Source organism: Passer montanus, unplaced genomic scaffold (assembly GCF_014805655.1).
Source record: "Passer montanus isolate IOZ18808 unplaced genomic scaffold, ASM1480565v1 scaffold21, whole genome shotgun sequence".
Lineage (NCBI taxonomy): Eukaryota > Metazoa > Chordata > Aves > Passeriformes > Passeridae > Passer > Passer montanus.
In genome coordinates this window covers 3,474,202-3,501,685 of record NW_024366703.1, presented here as the reverse complement: position 1 = coordinate 3,501,685, position 27,484 = coordinate 3,474,202, and the positions used below count along the sequence as shown (strand labels likewise).

At 39.8% G+C, this 27,484-nt stretch overlaps 2 protein-coding genes across 9 annotated transcripts in view; one reads left to right on the top strand and one right to left on the bottom strand.

Annotated features, from left to right (window-relative positions):
• The window catches only part of PLCE1 (phospholipase C epsilon 1), a 140,238-nt gene extending 128,940 nt beyond the window's left edge, over positions 1 to 11,298 (top strand). For 6 of the 8 annotated variants that reach the window (XM_039708937.1, XM_039708929.1, XM_039708933.1 and 3 more), the window contains 6 exons: positions 207 to 325; positions 1,360 to 1,488; positions 2,231 to 2,440; positions 4,304 to 4,465; positions 4,617 to 4,835; positions 5,575 to 11,298. In XM_039708937.1, coding sequence (XP_039564871.1) covers positions 207 to 325; positions 1,360 to 1,488; positions 2,231 to 2,440; positions 4,304 to 4,465; positions 4,617 to 4,835; positions 5,575 to 5,745 — 1,010 coding nt within the window. In that variant the 3' untranslated portion in view covers positions 5,746 to 11,298. The remainder of the gene's footprint in view (positions 1 to 206; positions 326 to 1,359; positions 1,489 to 2,230; positions 2,441 to 4,303; positions 4,466 to 4,616; positions 4,836 to 5,574) is intronic. The other 2 variants (XM_039708931.1, XM_039708932.1) reach the window with 2 other exon arrangements.
• NOC3L (NOC3 like DNA replication regulator) lies at positions 7,197 to 27,414 on the bottom strand. Its single transcript, XM_039708939.1, has 21 exons — positions 27,368 to 27,414; positions 26,024 to 26,231; positions 25,516 to 25,642; positions 23,712 to 23,869; positions 23,544 to 23,600; positions 22,948 to 23,078; positions 22,348 to 22,509; positions 21,507 to 21,600; positions 21,136 to 21,311; positions 20,789 to 20,917; positions 20,209 to 20,340; positions 19,758 to 19,838; positions 19,125 to 19,225; positions 18,402 to 18,474; positions 18,266 to 18,329; positions 18,097 to 18,168; positions 16,908 to 17,089; positions 16,402 to 16,530; positions 15,732 to 15,829; positions 13,955 to 14,039; positions 7,197 to 12,301 (listed from the first exon to the last, which is right to left on the bottom strand). Exons 1-21 carry the CDS (start codon positions 27,374 to 27,376, stop codon positions 12,170 to 12,172), a joined length of 2,400 nt encoding a protein of 799 aa, XP_039564873.1. The 5' UTR covers positions 27,377 to 27,414; the 3' UTR covers positions 7,197 to 12,169.
• Between the last annotated feature and the right edge of the window lie 70 nt (positions 27,415 to 27,484).

Sequence of the window (27,484 nt, the reverse complement as noted above, 5' to 3'; positions counted from 1 at the left end):
AAACAAAGGCAGGTTGCTCTATGAGCCACTCAGCAGTAGGATGTGTTACCCTGTTGTACAGTGTTAATGCAGTGTTATTAGAGTGCTTCAAATCCTACCTGTGTGGCAAAGTGCAGCTATAAAAACAGTAAATTTGAGGTTTCCATTTATGAGACTTGTGTCCTAGGATGTGGCAAAGCATTTAGAGAAGAATTTTTCCTCTTTAGGCTACAGGCATGTCCAGCTCCATAACCTACACAATGAAACATTAGAAATTTCCAGTTTGTTCATAAACAGTCGGAGAATGGAAGAAAGTCCCTCTGGAAACACTCTGCCTGCATCTATGGTAATTTATTTTTTGTTTGTGTGTGTGAATTACCTTTTTTTTTTTTTTTTTTTTTTTTTGCTTTGGTGGAAGTAAGGTTATCCCACCTGGATAAAACTGTGGGAAGGTAAATCTTTTCAAAGTCTGGCTCCTCTGCTGTATCGAGGTATAGAATAAGAAATGTGCTCCTCTGTTGGGGGAATGTGGACAAGCAGTAAGGTTCAGTGCAGCCTCATGCATTCCTTCATGCATGAATTGTAAACAAAGCATTTGAGACCAAAAAAAAAAGGAAGATGCAAATTACCAACAAGTTGGAAATAATGACAGTAAAATTGATTTCTGTTACAAGAAAAGATGAGCTCTGTATTTCCATAAATACATATAGATTTATATATGTGTGTGCACATACATATGTTTATATGTGCAAATATATATACATCTGTACGGGTATCTGTATATCTAAAAATATGCATGCAGAGATGTGATTTTTGTTTAAAAGCCCTTACTGTAAGGTTACCTGGGTTACTTGTGCTTTGGCAACTTTAAACACGTATTTTATAATTTTGCTGACTCCTAAAGTGTCAGCTCCTTCTGAGCTCCTGTGTATGTGGCAGATGTGTTGCAGATATTACCTCCTGTGAGTACATGCCAAACTTGTATCTTGGTGAATTACTTGGGTGGAAAGGAAGAACAAATAGTTTGAGGGTTAAAACAAAGCTATCGCTTTTCGTCCAGTAATCTGTGTGCTGAATCCAAATATTTGAGCTCAGCTAGAATGGGGAATGAGTGGTGGAGGTTGGCCCTTTGTCCAGTGGTGGTTTATGTATTCCCTCTGGAAAACTTCCTTTTTCTCTTCAGCTTCAAGACACGATGGAGGCTTTTGGAGGGTTTGTTGGGGTTTTTAGATGCCTCGATCTGTAATGGAAGGAAGAGCTGTGTATGAGCTGAACAGCTTTGCTTTGTCAACGCCCTCACAGCTTGTTTCTTTTAAGCAGCCTAGAAATAACATGCCTGTGTAAAAACATCCAGTAACCTGTTGAATGTTGTCTGAACAGTTGTTTAGCGTGGGAGAAAGGAAAGCTGCCATGACTTACAAAGTGACAGTTCATGGAATTCCAGGCCCAGAGCCTTTCACCGTTTTCAGTGTAAGTGCGGGGACCACGGCTGCACAGCTGCTCCATCAGGTGAGCTTCCTGCTGAACTGCAGACTCTTCATTGGCAGAATCCACACTAACATCCTGCTGGACCTCTGTCTCCCTGCATTTCTCACACACAGGGTTGTTGCAGTTCATTCATCACAGCAAGGGGGCTGTTAGAAATGCATTGCTGTGGAATTAATTACGCAACAAATACAGAATATAAGCAGTGGAATTTTCCCAATCTTGGCTTCAGGGAATGGGTTTATAATCTTAGAACATATTCCCTATTTTAAAATTTGGGCATATGCAGATGAGAAAAACAATCTCTCTAATCAATGGGTGCAATGGGTTCTCCTTACACCAAGGGCAAACATTTCTGCACAATTCTTTGAACTGAAGCACCATAGGAACAGAGAGTAAAAGTTAGAGGGCGAAGTTCATGAGTAGAAAAACCAGTTAACTCAGCAGGGATTGTTATTCTAGCAGTGGGAAAAGACTGTACTGTCCTGGGATTATGAATAAATTTTCTGGCCAGCCAGAAGGGACCGAAATAAGCTTAAATAGTACTGCCTTGTCTGGAATAGTTGAACTGCTTGGCTAGGCTAAAGAGAACAGGACATTACCCTGGAGTAAAATATCTGAATAATAAATAGCACATCAGAAATCCTGCCTGCACTGTCAGAATAATTACTGATTCTTAAAGCTTCCTTATTCATTCTCATTTATAACTACTAATTATGCAGTGTTTATATTTAGCATTCTAATTGTTGTGTGTTGTCTGTCTTAGCTCTTGGCTACCATAAAAGGCACCGAGTCATGCGCTGCAGACTATTTTCTGATGGAAGAGAAGAGTTTTATATCAAAAGAAAAGAGTGAATGCAGAAAGCCACCATTCCAGAGAGTGATTGGTCCTGAAGAAGGGCTAGTGCAGCTTTTAAACAGTTGGTTCCCAGAAGAAGGATATGTTGGAAGAATTATCTTTAAAACTCGAGAGGAAGTAAGTCTGTTTTAGATAAATTACTATTTACAAAAGTAGCTAAAAATAGCTCTTAGGACCATGAAACAAAAGGGTGCAGTATTTGTTTCACTACTTGGTTAGTGATGTCAATGCTGTGTGCATTATTTAAAAACAAACTTAACTCTTGAGTGAGAAGCACAAATTTATACACCTGTGTGACACCAACTGGACCTCCCTGAGCTCCAGTATCAGCTGTGTGGTGTTTATTCATTATGCCTCAGTCACCAGTTCAGTAACTCAGTTTGGAGTGATAGTTCTAATTTAATGCACATCTAGATTATGCCATGATAGGAAGTTAATATAAAGATAATAGTTAATACCATAGATAGCAGAACTCCAGAAAACCACCGTCAATTTAGATGGCAGCAATTTATCATTGCTCTAAAAAAGCTAGACATAATTTTAATATTAAAGAATAAGTCTAAAAGCCTCAAAGGATTATTAAATTGTCAATTATAGGCTAAAATAATTAAATAGGTGGTTTCTTTTAATTTAAAGGAGGAAGATTACTTCAGTTTACACTATGAGCAAAGCATCTACAGCATAAAATATGCTAGTGCCCTGGCTTGTGAGACAGAGACAAAAAAAGCAGGAGAAAGACACTTAATGATCCCATTTTCAGAAGCACTTTCTTTGGTCAGTTAGGCAAATAAAAATGCTTGCTTAGTACACAGATTTTACATACATATATATATATGTATGTATCTATGTATGTTTTTTTGGTTATTTTGACAGAACTTTTGATAAAGCTTCAATATGACAAATTGCTATTATTTTACACAAGTCCACAATTTGGTTTCCTTTATATGTATGTATCTATGTATGTTTTTTTGGTTATTTTGACAGAACTTTTGATAAAGCTTCAATTTGACAAATTGCTATTATTTCACACAAGTCCACATTTTGGTTTCCTTTATATCTAATCTTTGGAACAAAAATGAAAAGGTAGAAATTTGTTTGTGGAAACAGTAGCCTACAGAATTCCACTGACTGCAGCACCTGCCTCTGTCAGTGTATGCTGCCACGTATCCTGCCAAGCCCCATTCCTTCAGAAAATGGGTAAAAATCTGCCTTAGCATGTATGAAAATTATGCTGTTGTTCTGTCCTGTTATGTGAGTACCTCAAAGCATTATTCATAATTTTGAGCCTTTCTGCAGACAGCAGCACCTCAGAGCTTGGAATGAAGCTGCAGATCTGACTGGAAAAACAAGGAGCAGGTCCAGTGACAGGTGGAATACACAGCCCATATTTGCAGTTTATGAATCCAAGTTGTGTTCCAAGTGTTCCAATGCTCTGGACAGAAATGCATTCTCTGAGAGAAGGTTCGAGGAGGAATTGTCTAAAATCTGCAGTAGTCATTGAAAAGGGAGAGAGAAACACGCAGCCTTCCTCTTGCTCCACCCCACAGGAAAATGTTCATTCAGATTCTGGCTCTCTAAATTCTTTTGGCTTTAGTGCAGGGACAGGAAAGAAAAGAACCCTTTCTACCATCTCCCATCGTACTGGCACCATTACATGACAAAAACATAATTTTATATACATAAGGGAAGGATTTAAGGGACCATTTTGTGAAATGGGATGCTATGCAGACATCTCCATTCCTCACCTACTATGAAAGGTATTTCAGGTATCAATTTTAGAAAACATGGGTATTTACTAGCATTATTATTATTATTATTACTAGCAATAGTGGCTAGTCAAACCTTTCTTATAATGCATTTAACAAAATGGAGCCGAGGCAACCGCAGTCTCCAATTTCCATGTAATAAAACCCTTGTGTGACCATCAGCTATTAGTTACCTCTCTTAAGTAAATGAATTTGTCTGTCATTTTCTCTGTAGAATTTAAATGAGAGAAATGTCTTTCAAGAAGCAAAGGAAGAAGCAGCCATCAGCTCTGAGGATGACAGCTTCTTTGTTCAGGTACACGATGTCTCCCCAGAGCAACCACGCACCGTGATCAAAGCTCCGCGCCTCAGCACGGCTCAGGATGTCATACAGCAGGTAAGGGCGTGTGCCACCTCAGCATGTGGGCTGGAGGCTGGTTTCAAACAAGCTGCAGTGGGATTTGTTCTCAGCACTAGCTGAGGAATTGGTTTGGTAACCTGAATCTGAGGGAATGCCTTTTTTGTTTTGTTTTTCTGCTTTTAAACAGACTCTCTGCAAAGCCAAATACTCCTACAGCATTTTGAGCAATCCAAACCCAAGTGATTATGTGCTCTTGGAAGAGGTGACTAAAGAGCCAGCAAACAAAAAGTCTTCAACATCTAAACCATCTCAGAGGATTCTCTCTGATCAAGAGTGTGTGTTTCAGGCCCAAAGCAAGTGGAAGGGAGCAGGAAAATTTATCCTTAAGCTCAAAGAACAGGTTCAGGTAAAAGATGCAATACTTTGCAGCAGATGTTACAGATGGTGTGTGATCAGCTTAATGGGAGCCCGCTTTCCATGCAAGGCAGACACAACTGGCATGAGGGCAAGTGGAGAGGACAGACTACAGAAAAAAGCAATTTTCCTCTTTTCTCTGAACCTCCCTTACATATTCCTTTGCAAAACTGCATCAGTTACATTCAGCAATACGATTCCCTCACCGCCTGCAAATCCAGAGCAACCTTTATCTGCTACCAGCTTTCTGTTTCTCAAAACCTTCTGGCTGTGCATGCCATGTTCCCTGTCATAATAAAGGACCATTCAAATGGGCAGAACTTACAAGCTGCTGGAATAAAGTCCCCTTTATTCCTGGCCAGTGAAAAAGTTGTTCTGTTGCTTTATCTCAGGCTTCAAAAAATGGCAGGAGTGAGATACATGCCGGCTGGGAGAAGGAACTGCATTCTCCTTTCCAGCAAACACCACCAATACCCAGCTGCTGTTGCTTTAAAGTAACTCTATTATAAGCACAGATTACAACATTTGCTAAACATATCTTTAACAATGCATAATTTTTAATTAATTTATTAGAACAATCAGAAGGAAGTGCCTGGATGAAAGCACAGCTGTACTGAATTCCTAAAGGGAGGTCTGCTCAGCAGTATGTCAGGTGTTTTCATATTCATTCCTTATTCCCAGCCAACAAGCAGCTGTTTAACCACCTCTGTGATCTGTTTGAATTTTTACAGGCAGCACGAGATGACAAGAGGAAAGGCATCTCCTTCACCAGTGAGCTGAAGAAGCTGACCAAGTCAAGTAAGCAGTACCGGGGCGTGGTGTCGCCCGCGCTGTCGGACAGTCCCCAGGGCAGGGAGGACAGAGCCGCCTGCGCCCTGGCCTTCAGTGACATCATGGAATAGTGCCAGCTCCTGCCACGGCAGGCCCTGCTCAGGTATGAGACAGCCAGCCCAGCTTTCAGTGCAGCATCCTCAGAGGATTCCTGCTTCCAAGCTGTAGCTGAGCAAACCAAGTGAGGTACAAGGACTGACAGAAGGATCCATAAAAGCCTCCTCATGCACTGGTGTGCACAGGCACCATGACATCAGGAAGGTCTCCGAGTGAACCAGAATGGTGGAGTTTCACCCACTTTCTCTGTCCATTTAACCCAAAATGTTGCATCCCAGTTGATTTTGCAGTACTCATTTTTATCAACAATTGTGCTTAAATGTTCTGTTGCTCTCTTGCTCTGGGCCACAGCAAATGGAAGTGAGCAGTAGAGCTTTTATTGTTTTTTGTTATGTCCAGATAATAAAATCATCAGGATTGGTGATCTCTTTTTTAGCTAGCACAAGTTTATAGTGTTAATTTCTGTCTCTGGAAATGTTGCCAGAAATGTTTAAACATTTACACTATCCTTTCTGTATCTCTTCAGTTTCTTCCATCTTGCTTGACTTCAAACAACTGAAATACACAACAAAGACTGTCCCATTTATATGGAGATAGTAAGTGCCACTTGCCCAGCACTGTACACTAACCAGACACTTGCACAGTGCTACTGCAGCACTGTGACAGCAGCTGGGAAGTTGCAGCTCTCTGCAAATGAAGAAGAAACCTTTTTCAGTGTTGATAATCCCACCTCACAGATGGCAAATTTAAGATGACTTTTTTTTTTCTGTATACATCTAATTATTAAAGCATTATTTGACATGCACTGTAATGCTGCTGCTAAGTCACTAAATTAAGAGAATTCAATCACTTCTGTGATTTCATTTGTTGTTCGTCTTGTTTTCATTTGCAAGGTATTTCAAATAGGAAGGGATTAATTTCATAGTTTATTTCTAGGCTGCTATAATGTATTAAAACAATCTGAATTCAAGGAAAGCAAAGTAAATTTTGGGAAAATCAGAGCCACTTTCTCTCTTCTGCATTTGGTTGGGTTTTTGTTTTGCTGGGGTTTTGTTTTGTTGTGTTTTCTTGGGTTTTTTCCTTTTTTTTTTTTTTTCTGAAACCCCAATGTGGAATTTACATGACTGAATCCTTCTGCAGTGCCTTTGAAGGATCCAGCTGTGGACTGAACTGGTTGGAACTGTGTGCCCTGTGCTACAGATGCTTAATCCAGGCAATGCTGCTGGATTGACATGCAGACTCTGGGAATCCTAAATGGGATTCTGTAGATGGGAAAGATGCCTGTCAGCTCTTGGAAGATTCCTCTCTTCCTGTTTCTTCACATCTGCAGATTCTCCATAGGCAGATGGAGAAGTTTTCTTGGACTGTATGTTGTAAACAAACACGTGTCATCACCCTCCCCTTTTTAAACAAAAGATAATTTTAGCTTGTTGCCTCTAAGGAATCAGAAGGCAGAGAACCAGAGTGGTTTTTTATGTGTATTATATTAAAATAACGCACTTTTACCTGATGATTACTGTTAAACACTGTGTTAAGTGATTGTAAAGAGATTTAAATATACTGTAACTTCCTTTGCATATCTGTTTAACTTTGGTGAATATACACGAAACACTCAAAATTATTTATGGTTTAGCTACATTAACAAAATAGTGTACAATAGCTGAGTACTTCTTACTGGTAGTGAGATCTTGGCAAGGAACAACATTTTCTTCTTATAAATTTTAGTTTTCCAGGCTTGTGTTTAAAGAAAGAATATTTATTACCATGTTTCAAAGTACATGCCATTGTATAGTATATTTATCATATACTACTTTTTAGAAAATGCAGATTTTTTTATCTTTCTCTGGATTTAGAGGAAAAAAGTATTAGAACTTTTCTGGTTCTTTCTTTTCAGCACAAGATGTTTAGTACCCAGTACTGACCAAATTCAAAACAATGCATTGATAAGTGTAATTAACATTTCAAAATTTCGAATTCAAACCACATTTTTCCATATAGTCAGGAACTGTCTTTTTACTTGTCTGTCAAACCCAGACAGTATAAAGAACTTTACACTCTAACTCTTGACAATTCTGTTTACATAGAAACGCTGTTGTGAAGTTCTACATGTGCTGAATTCATCTTTTGTTATCAAAGTTAGTTATGGTAGTCTCTTTTTTTTTTCCTCCATGGGAGTTACTGATATGTTTAGTTGTTTAAAATAATCCATTACCGGGGCACAAATTAAACAACTGCTGCCATCAGCCATCCCTTTGATCTCCCACAAGAAATGTGTCTGTGGGGAACAAACTGCTCTGCATGTGTTTTTGTTTCACTAGAGGAAAGAAGTTACAGGCAGTAGTCTCATGACAGCTAATGCCCCCCCTCCCCCCATCCTGAATAAGAAAATGAAATAAAAGAAAATAAAAGTTATTAACTGGCATATAAACAAGCAGACAGACCCTGCATTCTGTCACCAGAAACTCTGAAGTCTTTCACTATACACTACAGAAAATGCTTATGAAGTAGCCACTTACCAAAGCAAAAAAGTGCCCTCTTGAGGTCACTTCCAGCTTTCAGAAAAAATAACCACAGACATACAAAAAAGTCCGATTTCTCAGTGGCATGTCCTCACAGAGGCCATGCACTTCCCACTGCTCATCTTTCACAAAAGTTAAGTTTTGAACTTATGTACCAAATCAGCATTTTACAAATCAGCAACATAACCCCCAACCAGCTCAGCCTGTCACTCCTTACCAGGTCCAACAGTAGCAGCCCCTGTGAGGGACACGTGCTCCTCTCCATCCTGCCCAAGGAAAAGACTGAGCCTGAGCAAAATGTTAAGAAGTGACAACTTACATATAGTTCTATATGCATAGTTTGCTTTGGAATACTTTGGAATTACTGGGAAATACATCAACCTGCTGCACAGTTCAACTAATGCAAATTTTTTAAAATGTTACCTTCATTCTCTCTGTTATTTTAACACAATTTTATGTCACTGAGAAATTTTTGCTTTTGGTGTTTTTGTGGCATTCTAAAAACAACGCTTAATGTCCTGTAGTGTGCCCCTACCTGTTTAGCTTTTTCTTTTTGTTGGTGTGTTTTTTTGGGTTTTTTAGCAGCTCTGAAAATTCTTAATATTGCCTGTAGTAAGTATCACAGTAGGCTGGCAGATACCTTGCTAATTAGCTGGATTCAACACAGAAAGTTCTTATATCCTTGTTGTCATCCACTAGTGCTTTTCTGTCACATAGATATAAAAGCAAAAAATAATCATGGGGAAGCAAAGGGGACATCCGTAGTCATGTCATATTGTGCCTAACACTAGCCTGAAGTCTTGTGGGCATTTAAAATCAGCAGTTTTGCACTATTTCTGCTAACAGAATTTTTCTAGCTGTGGTAATAGCTTATTAATGTAAGTATCTTCATCATCAATCACAGTCAAAACCTCCTCTGTCCGCTGTTTCTTACCGTGAAAAAGAACAGCAAAATATTTGACTTTTTATTTAGAAACCCTAATTTTGTAGGCCTGTAGACATCTGGAATTGTGTAAGGCTAATGAACCTGTTCCAGTCTTTTCATTAAAGTACGTGCATCACTTAATTTAAAGTTTAGGTATTGGTAAATATCCAGGTAAACTTTTCTTGGTGAAACATGATACACTTTGGTGTGAATTAGGGAAAGAATTGCAGTGCCCTTCCTCTTGCTGGTTCAAAGCAGTGGAAATTCAAAACCACTTGAAACATTAAAGAGCAAGGGGGAGTTGTTAACTTTTGTGAAAGCCCAGTTAAAGAGTTTTCATGTCCTAAGTTGTTATGCTAATAGGAATGTTTATTCTGTTTAGCCACAGCTTTTATTTCTGCAGGAATCTGTCACACATTCCTATGACAAAACTGACAAAATAACTTTGTCCTTTTCCATGCTTCTGGCTGAGTATGGACATCAATTAGGAAAATACATTTATTTTTACATTACAAACTATTTACAGGAAGCAGCTTCCAGGATAAAGTTTGAAAGAAAGGAATGTAAATAATCAACATCTTCCAGAAACATGCAGTCTCTGAGCAGTAGCAGGCCTTGCACTGCACACTTTTCAGGTGGAAATCTGCTTCTCCTGCTCCACTGCCTATTGGACAGAAAACACAAAAGTCTTTTATTCTGTACTATTTTAAAACTGCTCCTTTTCTATCAATTTCTTACCCTTTCCTGTGCAGCACATGGTGCCTGCAGTGTGTGCCTGTAAGGGCCAGAAGCGGGGCAGTGCCAGCTCCTGTGTGCCTGCAGAGCTCTCTGCTTGTGGGAACTGGGGCACTGCAGGAGCTGCTTCCTCCACCGCCCAAAGGCTTCCTGCTTCTGTCTTACCGACCCCACCAGGAGCAGTCAGAACACTAAAAAATACTATCTCAGTTTTTGGTTTTTTAAGCCTAGTGACACTTTTTTCCTTGCTTACAAATATTACTAGGTGAGGTGTCTGAATAGCTGCTTTTAGGAAGGTGTCTGCTTCTAGACCTCAAGGCTTTTGAGAATTAAACACTGCAACACAGAAGCATCCAAATATTTCAAGAACACTTTCTCTTGCATTCATAGTTTATTTTCAAAAAGAGAAAATTTTGCTACTAGCTTTACAGGCTAAGTCTGCAGCTTCTGAAACTCACCTGTCTGTTCTGCTCCTCAAATGCTTGAATTAACATCTGTTTTTTAATCACTGTCTGTTACTATTCCACTATAAAACTCAGTTTACTTTTAGGGTAGCCCACTAAATGTACCAATGGTGGCAATTTTTCCCTGTCTGTGATAAAAATTTTGTAACTTCAATAGTGATAGACATTTGGCAGAGTTAGCAAATTAAACTAAATAGCAGTAAATAGATTTTGCTCCAATAGATGTATAAGCTCTTTCAGAATGACTTGTACGGTTGTCTTCCTCTGCCTCTTCAACCATATCAAAATACTCTGACAATGCAACATCACCATGTGCCAGTCTTTATGTTTGGAAACTATGTAAAATGAACAATTTTAAAAGTGACTTTTCCACCTGGACTGTTTTCTCTCTGCTGACTTGAATAAACCATATTTGTATATGTTGTAAAAAAAATAAATGGTTTAAGATGTTGAATCTTTGTTTTTGCCTTCCTGAACTGACAAAGGTACTGACAAATGGCCCCCTTGGAATTTTGCAGAATTTAAATCACATCTGTATTTGGAAACACTTAACAACTAAACTAAACTACTGAAAATTAATGGGAATGACAGCCTAAGCAGACAGAAATAACCACCAGTATGAGGCATGCAGGTTTGTAGTCCACACAGTAAATATAATATAATACATAGGTATTTTATATGTATAATATAATACATAGGTATTTTCTAATCCCTTAATACACAGATGTCTGTTCTAAAATGTTTGTAAATTTATGTTTAATTACTTGAAAATCGGTGAACTAGTGTGATCAATACTGAAAACTTCTTAGAAGAAAAATAAATTAATTGTAAAACCATCTAAGAGCCATAAATCAGGATACAGAACTAAATACCCTAGAGAAAATAAGATATTTTCTGACTTAAAGGAAAGCTTTGCAAAACTTACACACAAATCGAGCACTACAGAAGTGTCAGCCAGGACAGCCCACTACATTCCCCTTTGCAATGCAATTCACATAAAGACAATACTCACATTTAAATTATTTCATGTATTTCACCTGCTCTTTGCAAAGGCAATATGCAGCTGAAAATGGATTCAAAAACATTCAGACAATAATAATACTTGGAGAATGTGGAGAGAATTACCTACCTACAAAAAAAAAAATTCTTACCTTTTATTTGTCCAGTATTCTTGACAGCAATGTTTTACTGAAGACACTGCAGTAGAGCACTCAGTCATGATGACAGCTTAGAACTGAAATTCAGTATTTTTAATTTGCCAGTGTCAAGATTCATCAGAGGAGAAAAAAACACCAAATTTAAAATCATTTCAAGATGAGATAAATGGTTAGAAGACATCAGAAGAAAAACAGGAAAAATGCAATACATATTCCAAATGTCTAGGTAACTTAGACATCAAGAAGTCAACACTATGTTAACATTTTCAGAATATTTATTAAGTTATCAGCACAACCCAGTGAGTTTGCAGAAACATGTATATCTATATTCTGTTATAAAAATTAGAAAAATACATAAAGAAAAAACAATTGTGCATGGTTGCAAACAATTCTTAAATTATTTGGGTTTGTATATTTTTAAAAAACTGACAGTTCATTGTGATTCCCCAGCCCCTGGAACAGGGGCTCGGTGGTTAGGGGGACAGGCCTGTAACTGTGAAAAACTGCTGTTACATTTTCCTGTGTTTCTATATTCACACAAAAGCCTGCTTGTATTCCTTTTATGATGACTGGTGATTTCTTTCAGCCAATCTTTCTCCATAATTAAGAATCCAAGTGAACTTGATTGATAGATACATTTATGCCAAGGATGATTCCTTCAAGTGCTTAGCAAAATCCAAGGGTTTGTGGGCAACAGTCTCACTGATGTGTTGTTGAAGCTGTTTGTTTAGTTCTTCATCTACAAATGAACCCATATGCGAGAAGGTATCCTGAAAATTACAAAATAAGAGTTGTATTACTAAACAAGGCCATGTTTTCCATGTCTACCTTAGTTTAGCAGTTTTGTTTCCCTCCTGTGGTCCCAGACATGTAGACCAGACCTGTTCAGCTGGCAAGCACCATGTCAGGCAGTCCTTCATAAACTCGTGGGTTTGGTGAGGCTTTTCTGGTTTGTGCTAAACTGGGCTTTAGAAGATTACCTACTACACACAGCCATGGCTTCCAGCTCAGGGTGGGAGGTTCACACACCTTACAAATACAAATCAGGCAGTTTGGTGACAGCACACATTTACAAATAAGCACCTCTGACCAAAAGGCAACAATGCTCACAGCACAGGTTGTGAGTCAGAAAGGAATCCCCTCACCCTTCTGCCTCCAGCCACACCTGGAGCCCTGCATTTTCCTGGTGCTCAAATAAAGAATGATGATCATGTATATGATTGAAACTTCCCTGTGAAAGTCTTAAAATTTCCAGAGCCAAGTAGTTTGGAACTCATGGAGAAATGAGAGCCTCTCTTTAGAGGTGCACAGGGCTCCAGTGTGGAGCTTCTGTCAAGAGCAGGGAGATGCTGGCAGCCTGGCACACAAAGGACATGCAGAACACAGAGGGTAAAACTCAGATAACTGCCAAAATTTGTTAAATGAGCCAAACAGCCATAGAGCAGGCAAGGCCTCAAGGTAATTTTCCCACTTAGGTCCATTATAGATAGCTATCTATGGACACTTTGTGATCTTGATGTTGCACTGTTTCTGCTCCCTAAAGGAGCTTGTGCATTTCCTTATTCAACCCTCATTTTCTCCCATCTGCTGTTCTCAGCCTTGCTCTGTCAGAGCTACTCATGTAACTCCCCAGCAGGACACATATCAAGGAGTCATTATAAAACAACTGAATAAGTTAAGCACAAACATATTTTCAAAAGTTGGTTCTCTAAAATTGAAAGAAAAATTGCCCTCTCAAGGCTTCAACCAACATTCCTGAGTTACAAAGTGGAGCACTGACAAGGTTAATAGGTTATAATTATAATGTTTCCATTAGAAAGAAGGAAAATTATCACTTTTTAAAGGATACACCATTAACTGGACATTAATGGAGGCTGGCATCTGGAACATATCCAGAACTGAGGATATAAACACACCTCCCCCATTTATCCTCTTTTTATATTAACCCTTTGTTCCTCTCAAATTTCCACTTTAAAGCTGCAGTGACACTAACAGGGATCAGCATCCCTCAGCACACTGAATCAAATGCTCTGGAAATCCAGCTGTCTTGGCAACTACCCACCCTGGGGAAAGAGCTCGCTCTTTATTATTACTTTTTGAACAAACATTAGTTCATCATTACAGCAAAGAGCCAAGAAATCTGCACTGAACCACTGCAAAGTGCAAAATAACAGCTACCATATTAATCTTGCTATGTTAACTGATGCTGTGGGAGGTAGGACTATTTATAGAGCTATTTTTTCCTTCCTTATACTCAGTCCTATCTAATCCCAGTTTAAAAAATGTACTTGATGCAGAAAGTACAGAACCCAGAAAGCCACACTGAGTGTGCCAGTGCCTGGGCACTGCATAGTGAGCCAGCAGATACAGGTTATACTTGTGTGTCACATGGTTAAAAAAGGACAGAGGAATGAGAACAGTACCTTTCTTCTGGGTGTTACTGAAGCAACAGGAGGATTAAAGGTCATTCCCTTCATACAATATGTCTCAAAAAGTTCTGTAGCAGACCTACAGTAAATAAACAGTGAAAGAAAAATGGCATTAGATAAATACAACTTCAGCTGATCTATCACCAATCCAAGAGCAGCATCCCACACAAATCCCACTCTCCCCCTCCATACTTCAGGAGAACTCTTCAGAGTAATGAGCATCACCTGGAAAAGGTCAGGAGCCAATGGCTGGGAAATAAGGCAAGTCAAATTAAGTAAAATGTGTCTAAATACACACAACAAAACTGTTGTCTTTCCAGAGCTCTGATCTGTACGTGTTTGAAAAAGGGGATGGAAAAAACGTAGGTAAAGATGGTCTTAGCTGACACAATCTGCCAAAATTTCCAACAGTTCCTTGCCAAAGGGTCTCATGAAAAAAACATCCATGGGAGAACAGGGAGGACCACCACAGAAAAAACTCATTAAAAGACATGAAACAGAGGACAGGAGTCTATGATCATTTTTTTGCAATGGCAGGAAGAAACTGGGTTTCCACAAGGTTTTTTCCAGGACCTGCACTTTCAAACATGCTCAAAAAAGAGCTGCAGAACACCAAGTTATTTGTAGTAGTAAGAATGCTCTCTACAGGTAAGTTCTCTCCCTGTAGAGAACTACAGACAGACTGTATGAGATGATCAGTAAAGTGGCAAATGAAATTTAGTGTTGGAAAAAGCAACTCTACATAAAAACAGTAGGCTCTGAGCAGACCTCTATCACTTAGAGAAAAAATTATCTTCTTGTTATGACAGATGCTTTTATGGGATTGTGACTTTAGTGCTGTTTGGAGTTAAAAAAAAACAGAGCACAATATAAATTAGTTACATCAGTGTGTAAATCCATAGATCATCCACATCTCAAATACTGCAACTGAGTCTCCAATCTCATCTTGAAATGCTTAAACTGGTAAACATTCAGGAACAGGCAGTAAAATGTATGGAAAGGAAGAGTGATTGAGCAGGCTGTGCACTCCAGCTCCCAGAGCAAGAATCAGGGGCTGTTAATTGAAGCAAACTGGCACCAGGTTCAAAACAAAAGAAAGCAGATCTCAGCATAAGGAGCTGTGGACTCACAGAACCCTCACCAAACAATGCTGCATTTGCAGAATATGTGCTCTGATTCAAGGGACATTGAAAAGTTTTGAAAAGGAACTCCATGAAGAGAGATACTAACAGAAAATGGTATCAGTTCAGGAAATCCACCAGGCTGAAACCTGCCAGAGGCCTGCTCAGGGCATGTCTCACACGTATGCCCTGGTGTTATTTTTCACAAGGCACCTGCTGCCAGCCACTGCCAAGTACAGGATGCTGAATTAGATCCCAGTCTGAGCCTGGATGCCTGTTCTCGTGTTTTAACCTGTACAGACCTTACACTGCAACTTGGGCTCTAGTTTCCACTGGACAGCCCCAGTTCAGTGATCCTGATCCATATTCAGATCAGGGCTGCTGCTGAAGGTATTTTGCTCCCAGGGGAAGAAAACACACTGCACTTTGAGATGTTTATCCTTGTCACAGCCTGGCAACAAGTCTCAAAAGGGAAAAAAACGGGGAAAAAAAAAAAGGCAGCCAGGATTCTGCATTCTGTACTGGCAGAAGAAGAAAGAGAGCTTGAAGATCAGAGTTTTTAGTTATTTTTAGGAATTCCTTTAATGTAGTATAAGCAACAGCTTCCTTTCAGGACCTGTTATAAATAAAGGAACTCTTTGATAACTCACCTTTGGCTCAAATCAAGTGGAAGAGCTCCTGAGCCTTCAGTTGGAGCTCCAGCAATAAGGTGAGATGCAAATTTCTGCACTGTTGGATGATAATGTCTCTGAAAGAAAGGAAGAATGAAGTCAATAGACAGACAGTAAGGGATAATGTATTCATCTACAGAATCTCATGTTTATTTCCAATTCATAAGATGGAAGGTCTGCTTTTATTTTAGAAACTGAGTACCTTAAAATCAGTCAGTTTGTGGGATTAATGTCATGCATTTATTCCCTCATATCATGCTGTAAGCATGACTCTCCACAGTCAGGAAATTCCTACTCCCAGAAAACAGGGACCAAGACAGAGGAAGCCCTCTCCAAACCCTGACTGGAATGACAGATCAAGGTGTCAGTTCCCCTGGGAAGAAGGGCTGGACTGCAAGGGAACTTAACAGCTCTAAAAACTCTCCAAAGGAATCTAATAAGGCAACCTGAAGTATGAACCAGTCCCCTTCTGAGCTCATCCTTCCATACCACTGTGGTGGTCTTCTTCCACTCTGCTGGAAGAGGCTCATATGGGCCAAGACTTAACAGATAAGCCTGAAGACCTTTGCTCTCCATTTGTGCAAAGCACCTAAACATTGAGCAGCTATTTACTGCTGTTACTTCCCAAACCCATGAGTTACTCACAAACCTGCAGTAGATGCAGCTCCCACAGTGCTGTGTTCTGGGCATTGCAATGCTCTGGTTCATCTAATTCTGGGAGATAAACTCCACTGCCTTGAGATTCGTTGTCTAGTAAAAGGTCCATCCTTGGGAATGTCTACAACACAAAAAAACCCCCAGAAACTGAGTTGTTCATACTACCCACCCAATTATAACATCTGGTTCATCTAATTCTGGGAGATAAACTCCACTGCCTTGAGATTCGTTGTCTAGTAAAAGGTCCATCCTTGGGAATGTCTACAACACAAAAAAACCCCACAAACTGAGTTGTTTGTACTACCCACCCAATTATAACACGGTTGAGTCAGTTTCAGGATTCATTCCACTTCAGTCAGTTTCATCAGCATTTAAACATATTCTGTTTTCATCATTCTTGTTAAAGATGCTTTAAAAAATTGGCACAAAATAATTTTAACAAAAAAAATTCCGTAACTTTTAGCCAGTAACCTAAAAATTTGAACAAGTAAAACTTACTTGCATGAATACCCTGTTTGTTGCCAAGATCCCAACACTGGAATTTGGAAGTACATGAAGAGCAAGGATGGAAAGTCGCTTCAGGAAAGCAAGAGCTCGTTGCTGGGAGACTTGCTTTCTCCTCTTGGCAAACATGACATCCAGGCACTGCAGCACAATCCCTATGTCCTCGTTGGTGCCACCTCAAAAGCAGAATTCCACACAAAGAGTAAAGAATCACTTCAGGGACAAACACTGTATACCCTGCTATGGGCTGGCACTGGCACTGAGAACAGCATGGAAGCTGGGAGGCTCAGACACCTCTCAGTGATGCACACATTAAACATCCACCCTTCTTTGGTCAAAATGGTCCAGCTTTGAACAGAAAAAATGTACCCTTGTTTCTGTGCTTCTTTCTAAGAAAATACTTATTCCATCAAAAGTATCTAATCATTAAACACTGCTTATTAGTGTTATAAACAATGCTGATTAGAATTCAGATATTGTTTTAATCCTAAATGCATTAATTGTATCGTTTTCTAGAAACTATTAAAAAGTGAAAAGATCTAGTATTTTACCCATCCAGAACAGCAGAATGTTTATTCTTAAGAGGTTATTCCTAGTGAACCCACATTACTAAAGTTAATTAAAATGATGCTAATTTCAAATTTTATAAATCTTTCTTTCATCAATTTTTCAACTTCTCAGAATTACTGGAAAATTTAGATTAGAACATTAAAATGTTATCATTATAACAATCACAAACATATACCAGAATTTTTTTTTAAGCAGAATATAAATTTAAATTATTTTTAGAATTGGAAAAATCCTTTTTTCTTTATTGGAGAGAGAATTAGAGAAAAAAGACAAGAATTTTTAAAATGCAACTGAAAGAAATAATTATAAGGAAGTAAAAAAACAGAGGACAGACTAAATGCTTATCCAAGACCAAATATTTGGCATTCCCTAATGAAATGGCACAAATAGAACCTGTTACCATGTATTGGAATAATAATTCCAGTATTTGTATTGCAGTAATGCAATGTGCAACTCGAGAAAAAAAAGTAGACAACAGATAACAATCTTCTCAGAAATCAGATATCTTTAAAAAGTGCAGTTTATTAATGCTACATAAAGGCTTTGATAGCAAGGAAACAGAATATCATTATCACTATGTAGGTGAACAGTGAAAGTAGGAATCTGGAATTACCTGCATGTAGGCTGAACAGTGTCTTGTACAGATGTGTGTAAAATTTCATTGGATCAATGTTAAGAACATCACCTATAAACATAATCCCAAATAAACACATTTACTCCATTTATTTACCATAAATAAATATTAAATATTAAACAAAGGTTTGTTTTTAAAAATCTCCTACCTTGACCAGAGAGGATATGAAAAGCACTGAGAATGCAATGAAGACTCTCACGATAGCTTAAATCCTAAAAATACAAAACCGATTAAGTACCCAAAAGAAAGTAATTTTAAGAAAACTGTGATAAAATTGAACTTACCCCAGATGCAATAAGAGAATGAAGGACAATCAAAAGGTCATCAAAAAATTCCACATTTATGAGATGAGCAAACCTGCAAAGAGATTTTCAGTTTTAAATTATAGACATTATCTGTAAACTCAGTTCAAAGTGTTCTGAATTGCCAAGATCCACACCTTAAAAGTGGGCTAAATCAAATGCTGAACATTTACTATCTTCACAGGAAAGAATAATTCAGCCCTCAACATTTATGGCTTTTCTAGAGCATTAAAGACATGCTTGTGTCCTTTAGCAATTAATCAGACAAAAGAATGGAATCACATCAGATACTGAGGCATTTGCACCACATCAATTCTATCACATGAAATTTCAAATCACACTGAAATGGTTTTGGAAATAGCAGAAAACTTCAGCAGAGAAACAAATTCCAACTAATGAAAGAATAATTCAGCCCTCAACATTTATGGCTTTTCTAGAGCATTAAAGACATGCTTGTGTCCTTTAGCAATTAACCAGACAAAAGAATGGAATCACATCACACCCTGAGGCGTTTGCACCACATCAATTCTATCACGTGAAATTTCAAATCACACTGAAATGGTTTTGGAAATAGCAGAAAACTTCAGCAGAGAAATAAATGCATTTCAACTAACTTGTTATGGACTATCTTTTCTCACTGCTTAAGACAAAAATTTCTTTAGTGCTTTGTCTTTTCCAACACACACAAAAAAAGGTAGTTCTTACTTTGCAAGACCTTCTAGCACAGCTGGCAAAAGTGGAGACTTCTGAGCTTTCTTCAAGATCCTGAAGTATGTTACAAATACAATATTCAAGGTCTCTGTGTGCTGAAGGAAAGAAAACAAAAATACTTAATCACGTGAAATAAACATTTCTATTTCACCTAAACTCAACTGAAATTATTTTCTCTGTCCAAGCCTGCACCCAGGCCTTCCCAACCAGTCCTGGCACTGCCATCTCTGCTCTTCTTACACTGAACAGCTCAAGTCCTCCAGTGCTCTCCTGCTCCTGGCTCTCTCCTGACTACAGCCACACTCCTCCTTTGCCCAAAGGCCACTCTGAGAGGCTGTACTCCACTACACAGTGTCCTGTGGAACAGGCACCTGGAGGACTTTTGTCAATGGATTCAATACCATTTTGAGCAGACCAGCACAAAGAGAACAGGAATGGCTACCCTGGCCTTCCTGGCTAAACTGAGTGTGGTTTACTAAAATCTAGATCTCTGTCACAGGCAAAGTGTTTGTTAGCTAACAGCATGATCAAGGGATGTGGAGTGCTGCCAGGTTGGGATGGAGGGAAGACACTTAGTTACAAAAGGGTTAGGAGCTGCCACAGGGAAATAATGTCTAAATTATTTACCAGCTTCAGTTTCTTTTCTTTACTTTCTGATGCTTCAGCTTCCAGGAGCTCTCGTTCCAGTTTCTCTTCTGCTTTTTTCCACTGAAAATATACAGTTGATTTTAAGACAACAGATCCAATGTTTCCAACCAGTCTGGATATCCATGTTGAAAAGATACCCAGAGAATAAATTTTCTGTGCTTGGGGGGTTGCTTAAGCCACCCTGTGATTCTACAGGGTAACCCTTGTCCTATCAGAAACAACCAATCAAAAGCATTATCAACACAGGAAAGAGGAAAAAATAGAGAGATAATTAAATTCCCTCTAGAACCTCATAAATTTTCAAGTACCATGCAAAAATTGATCACTGATGCTGAGAGTTAACAATGGCAACAGCAGATGTGTAATCACTGCTGGAACAAATTGCTACACTAAGTAACAGAAGTAGAGCATGAGAGAGCACATGTCATACCTTTCTTTGCATTCTGGAAAGATTTTTTCTTTTCTCTTTGTAAGTCATGAACTTTTTCTTTGGTGCAATGTCTTCAGAATCTTTTTGTAATTCTACTTCCTTAATTCTTAAGTGAAGAAATACTTTTAACACCTATTGTAAAATAAAATAAATACAATGAAAGGTCGTCTACAACTTGACAGGAACTAGGATAAGAAATCCTGAATTCCATTCCATCTAGTGGGCTTTGCTGGTCAAAGGTTCTTCTGTTTACTCCCCTCCTGTTCCTACACCTGTATCTCTCGATCCCTGCTCCCAGCTCCTTCCCCAGCACTGTCCATTTCTATCCATTCCTCCATTTGCCTCTCCCTGCCTGACTTAAGCCACGTCTCTGGCAGAATCTGATCTCTACCTCCCAGTCTCCTTCCCTTGCCCCATACCTCTCTAATTCTCTGCCTCAGTCTAATCCTGAACTGTCTATGGTCTGACAGTGAGGAAATTCTGCTTGTCTGTGGCCACCAGCTGCAGTAACTTTAACATTTGGGGATTTTTGAAACTTTTGACAGAAGAATATTGTGAGGTACAACAGAAAGACTCTTACCTCAGGTCTGACATCATAATTTCTACCCCTCACAAGGCCAGAAATTACTTTAACTACACCAAGTGAAGCATAGCCCAACTTGTCCTGTTTAAAGAGCTTCTTAACAGCCTCAACACACAGTTCAGAAATCTGAAAAGCAAAACACAGGAATTGTTCTGTAAAGCCAAATCCACAACAACAGCTAGTAACAGACAGTACCCATGGTATTTACTAATTAAGAAGTGCACACAGCCTGTAAAATAGCAAACACATACGACCAAAAGATCTGGATATTGTGGAATAAAGCTCAGAAATAATTATTTTTCACACAAAACAAGAACTCTTTCTCGAATCAGAAAATCACTTACCATTTTTGATGGATCATTCATGAGTGGAACAATGAGAACAATAATGTTATTGTGGAAGTTGAAGTGGGGTAGGGCTACAAGCAGCTCACACAGACACTTCACTGCTACCTCTGCTAGACCTTTATATGCCTTTAATGAGATGACATTGCTTTTCTTCATTTTCCTTTGCTTCCAATCTGCAAAAAAATATTATTTTTAGTGATTACTCTTCAGAATGATGATGATCTTATAAATATTTAAAGTTTTAGTGATTGCATATGTACTTCATGCAAGTGCTATCTCAAACACAGAAGGTACCATTCCTTCAGAGGAGGGAAACTGATGCAAACAATTTTGCCTTTACTGTGAAAAATGAGAAGTGTTAACTGTACCTTTAATTGTTTGTTCCAGATTTTCCAAGTAAAATTTATACTGGCTTACAAGGCCTTCTTCAAATTCTCTCAGTTTCTGTGTTTCTTTTTTAACCTGTAAACATAATGGAAATGACATTTTATTTGGAGAGCTAAATATGGACATTAGCCAATGGTGGTGAAAAAAAATTTGATATTTTAAAACAAGTATCAGATATCTAAGTAGTTTTTTCTTCTAGACAGACATTCCTAGAAATGTATTCAAAATAAAACATATCTGCATTTTTCTACAGATGTGTTCAGAGGGCTTTTTCTAACTAGGCCTATTTCATTTATAGAGTTTGAAGTACCATTATCAACTAGATGCTATTTTAAAACCATGACTCTAAACTGCACTAAAACTATATCCAAAAAACCTTCTAAAAATTGGTTAAAAACAAGCTCCAGAAAACAAGTTACTCTGCATTTGTTCAACAAATTGTTGAACATATTGCAAAGAAATCTATGCCAGTTAGGTGACAATATCGCATCATTTGCTTTCTTTCTAACTCTCTTTAGTGCAGGTCCTTATTCCAAGGCTCATGAGGAAAGTCACCCAGGTTTGGTATACTACTTTCAGACACTACTTTTCCCCTCCATCACCACCTGCATGTCATCTACTTATTGAAGGCAGTATGTAAGAATTTAATGCTCAAAACCAAAACCTCTCTTCCTGAAAGTGTCATTTGTGGAAGTTTACGAGCTTCCACAAGTATTTGTGTATTTGTCCCCTTTGCTCAAAACCATAAAATCATATTAAACAAATCAGTCTTAGTATCTGGCATAGCTGAAAACATTCTTAACCATAGATTTGATATTTCACCTTGGTAGCCTTTTCTGCTTCGGTCAGAGGCCGAATTTTGTACGAAGGTGCAATATCTTTGAATATCTCCATCAAAGACACCATGACCAGCTTCCTAACAATCACAGCCACGTTAGGATCCTGCTCCATCAGCATGGCACGCAGCTCCTTCAGCTTCTTAATCTGGTTCAAGAAAACAGGCAGACACCAGATGAAAGTTAACTGCAAACCAAGGGACAAGCACAATGCACATTAACTCAGCAGTTACTCAGACTCTACTTAGCATTGCATAAAGAGACAGGAAATTATAGCTATCTCAAAATTTAGTCTCAGGAATGCTCAAAATATCCTGCTATTACAAACTTGCACAGAATTACAGGAAAATTATCAGTATATCCTGAAGCATTGAGAACTATCAGATATAACCTTGAAATCAGAGCTTACATAAGGGTCACACTTAAGGAACAAGAAAAATAATGAAAGTGATACAACACTGACCTTCTCCTTGTTCTACTCATATATTCTTGGGGTTTTGCTACTGTTTGCTCATCCAGATCTTTGTTTCTTAAATTAGTGAACAACACACACACTTGTACATGCAGGTTAAATAAATGTACCTACATTGCTGTCTGGCTCCGAGAGAATGGCAGATGCTAAGGCAGCTATGTGCATCTTCCTCTCCTGTAGCTTCTGTCTCCTTTGAGCAGCCATTTCCTCAGGAGTGAGAACAGGCAGGGGTTCCTCATTAAAGTCTGGCACAGATATGAAGAGTCAGAAAAGAGGGGAAGTCACTTAACAAATACCATGTTGCAGATACTGCATTTCAAACAGGTATCCTGGGAAGGCCACACAAGAAGAAAGACTAACTCAAGAAGTTCCATAGTCAAGAAAGCTTTAAGAATGACTTTGCTAGATCTTATATTAACCCACTGATTAATTTTTGTTCCACTTCATGCAAGCAGCAGTTCAAGGCGAAAAATCGAAATAATTTTGAAGAAAGAGGATTTCAAGCCAGCCATTCCTGAGATTGTAACAGGTAAGAGTGCAAGCTTTGAATAATGGTTATTATGCTTTGGTGGCAACATGGTAATGAACATATCCAAAAACATCCTGAACAAAATACATATCAATTGCAAACCTCCTTGAGGAACAGCAAAATACTTTTCAGGTATGTAAGTGATACAGAAAAAAAAAAAAAAAACAAAGTGTTTTATTACCCTCTCCTTCCTCCATATCTTCCGTGTCCTCTTCTTCGTCATGTGCAACATTGAGAACTGCAAAAACAGAGTATCTAGCGTCAAGCACATAATAAACACTGTAACATTTTAAACAAATAAATTATATACTTCTTGGCTACTATGCCAGTTCCAGAATCTGTGTCTTACCTGGCTTTTCCACAGCTTGAGGAATTATGCCACTTTTGTCTTTGATGGGGAGCAGATGGATGAGTTCTTTTTCTGGCTCTGTTTGCAAACGTCTTGGCACCTTCTCATATTTCTCAATCACACTTTCATGTTTTCGTTTTTTGACGTGAACAGGTTCACTGAAAAATAAGAGGCAAACTAACTGAACCAGCCATGTAATTAGACAAGAGCCATCCCTGACCAGCTGGATTAAGTGGCTGCCTCTCCCCCAGGCCAGGGTGCTGTTTCACTTGTCCTTCCTTCCCCCTGTGCTCCCCCACAGCAGAGTGGCTGCCCTGGCAGGGTGGAGACGCATTAAACCACGCCAAGCAGTCCTGCCATGAAGGACTCCACCAGCACCCAGCAGCACCAGGATCCCTCACTGGGCAACAGCCCAGAGCCTCCTTAACATGGCCCACTGTGTCCTTCCAGGTGAGGTTTAACCAGGATGTGACAATGAGAGGGTCAGTGACCATTTCTATCTACCCTCCTCCATGGCTGTTTTTATCACTATCACTTTTCTGCTCTGCCCACTGGCACAGCCTGTGTCACACACCCCTCTCAGTGACAACAGCAAAAACCCAGCGTGGTGTGGCACCCTTTCACAGCTGTGCTCCTGAGCTGCACATAAATGTACAGGAGGGTAAGTATTTAGTCTGTGCTAATATGAGCACCAACTTGTAAGTGGTGTAATATCTGACAAGTTTTTAAGACAGATTGTAGCTGACCAGAGTAAAGAAAGCTAAGTTCTCCAATTTAAGGGAACACTATGAAAGGAACTAAAAGCCCATAACAGTAAATCAGGTAAAAGAGCAACAACTTCCACTGTTTTCCTACCAATCTAAAAACATTCTGGCATAATGCACGTAAGACACATAGAACTACATTTTGCAAAATATCTCTAAACAAAACCACATAATAAATTTTGAGTTTTGCAAGACTTTAAACTTATGTCACACCCAGTTCATTAGGGGAAATGGGCACGTTTAAAACAAAATTCTTCTAATTCAAGAACTTGTAGTGTGGCTACAAGAGACCATGCAGCACAACTGCAAGTTTGTACATAAAAGCCATTTATGCCTTTCCTTCGAAACTAGACTACATTATTAATTACTAAGCAGAATCAGCATTAACAAATTAAAGCCACCCTACAGCAGCACGGAGAGTCTTTTCACATCCATCAAAAAAGGCAAGCTAAGATTTTCAAACAATCATCTAACCAGACAACTCTGTAGAAGTGTATTTATAAACACTATTCTACAATTAGGAGCACCACTTTTCTACACAGGTCACTGTGAACTCTACCCAATGCCTTGTTCCACAAAACTGGTAACAAATTTTTTGTATGAATGTTTTGGTGTTGCATGTGTTTACAGACATGGCTTACAGAATCCTTTTTATTTTTTCCAGCAATTTACAGTGCAATATGTATAGTGGTCCATAGTCCAGGGAATGTCCTGAACACACTATATATTAAAAAAAAAAGACTCTGTTTACACTTAAAAGCATTTCTTTGGTTTGAGGGACACTACTCATCTCACAGGGACCTCCCAGGAAGGAACACTGCAGAAACAGTACCCTGAAGGTAACACAGAGCACCTGAATGCACTGATACCCACTGACACATCAATACTGAAGTACTGACAGGCTGAGGAAACATTAAACCAGAGCTGCAAAGAAACACCAGACTGAAAGAGACCTCCTGACAAATGTATTACTTTACATAATAATTACATATTAACCACACAAGGCTGAATTAGTATGAAAAGGAGACATTGCAACTCACTTAGAAGAAAGATCTCTGGTTAAAAAGGATGCTTTTTGGGCCAGATCCTCCATTAATTTTAAGTCATCTTCATCCATCATGTCCAGTGGAAGAGCATCTTCTTCTTCTTTTTCTTCCCATTTTTTAGCTATTTTAGAAGACAATGTTTACAGGTTAAGATCCCATATGTATAATCACTCTTGAAAACCTAACTCTGCCTACACTTTTGAGACCACTTTATGCCTTGCTTTCTACCAGGAGCTACTGACCTTTATGCACGTGGGTTTTGTTATCCCAGAAAACTGCCCCTTTACTGTGACATCCAATAATGATCAGTGCAAACACATTTTTACCATCTTTAACAGTTTTAGGTGCCAGAATGGCCACATTTTGTATGTTCAAAAGTCTCCCGTTCTTTCAACAGGAACAGCAACTACATGTATACAGAAAATGAAATGTTGTTTTCTCCAGTTTCACAACAGGAAGCAGCAGGATATTCAGTACCCCCCACACTTGAGCAAACACTTACCAACTTGTTTCTTCTTGCATTCCTCCAGTGGAAAAGGCTTTCTAGAAATAGCATCTCTGACAGCCTCCCTTAGCTTCTTTTGTTCTTTACGATACTTCTTAGCAGCACTCTTCTGCTTGTACTGTTTATTCTTTAATTTATTGTCAAGTTTTATTTGACTAGTTCTCAGTAACTTGCGAAAACTTGGAACTCGCTTTGTGTTTTTTCTCTAGAAAACAAACAGAAAGCTACAAGTCACTGACATGTTAACAGTCTTTGCAAAATTTATTCCAGTGTTTAAGATCTCTGAGTTCCTATTTCTATTAGGACTGAACAATATGTTCCTTGCTAACAGTATCATGAATTATCCTCAAATTTACACAACTGTGTTACATATCTGAGAACACCGTGACAAATGTTTTACAGAAACATTCTCTGACAACTTTTTTATTAAACTCTATGTCCATCGCTTTTAAACACTCAAGGTACACAGCTTGTTAGGGCACAGCTCTTTGTGTGCTGCCAAGCACTCTGTTCTCCTCTCAGGGTGCTGCTGTTCCCCAGCACATGCTGAAGTACCTCGGGGGATTTAAACGTCCAAGGCCACACCTGGGGCAAACGCCCTTCTGCAGGACAGCTCCCCAGGCTGAGCTCTGGCTTTCTCCTGCCTGACACTCCCCCTGCCCAGCAGCCGCAGGGACCTGGCGAGGCTGCCTGCTCACAACAGCAGCGGTACCAGAGCAGAGTTACGGGGGCCAGAGCTCGGGAGGCACCGTGGCTCAGAACCGGGCTCGGGGAAAACCTGGAGGCCCGAGCCAAACCCGAAAATACTCCCAAGGGTGCTCGGGATGGGAACGGGCACGGCAGGGATCACCTCGCGAGGGGCACGGGAAGGCAAGGCCGTGCAGAGGAACTGGCACGGAAGGGCCCTAAGGGATGATGTGCCCCTTTACAGGGGGACAAGTGGCTGGATCCGTGTGCGGCTGCCCGGCCCTGAGCTCGTGGTTGGAGCACGGAGCCACCAGCACGATTGTGGGATCGCTCCCCGTACAGGCCGCTCAGGGCTGGGCTCCGCGACCCTTGCGGGCCCCTTCCAGCTGAGAACATGCCGTGAATCTGTGAAACCGGAATTTTTCTCAACTCAACCCAAGCTTATCGGGAAGGCGCTGAAAGGTCAGCGTTCTTCTCGGCGTGAGAGACGAGCCTGCGCCGCGCCGCCGGTGCCCACCCAAAGCACCCGCACCGCTCTGCCCTTCCCGGAACCCCGGCGGCACCGGCCGCTGCGACCACGGCTCCCCATCCCGCCCGTGAGCCCCGCGCTCCCCTCCCCGCCCCGCGCCCCCCGCGGCCCCTCACGGCCCCTACCGGCTTCATGGCGGCGGCCCGCGCGTGCTGCCCGGCGGAAGCGGCCCCGCGCGGCGCGGCCACAGCGGCCCCTGGCGGCGGAGGCCTCAGGCCGGCGGTGCCGCCCACAGGGAAAGA

Coding starts and splice junctions, on each gene's coding strand:
- NOC3L (XM_039708939.1), bottom strand. Junction 25,643..26,023: donor ATGCAAGAAGAAACAAGTTG/GTAAGTGTTTGC, acceptor CTTCTAAAATAG/CTAAAAAATGGGAAGAAAAA. Junction 15,830..16,401: donor GGGAGCTGCATCTACTGCAG/GTTTGTGAGTAA, acceptor CCTTTCTTTCAG/AGACATTATCATCCAACAGT.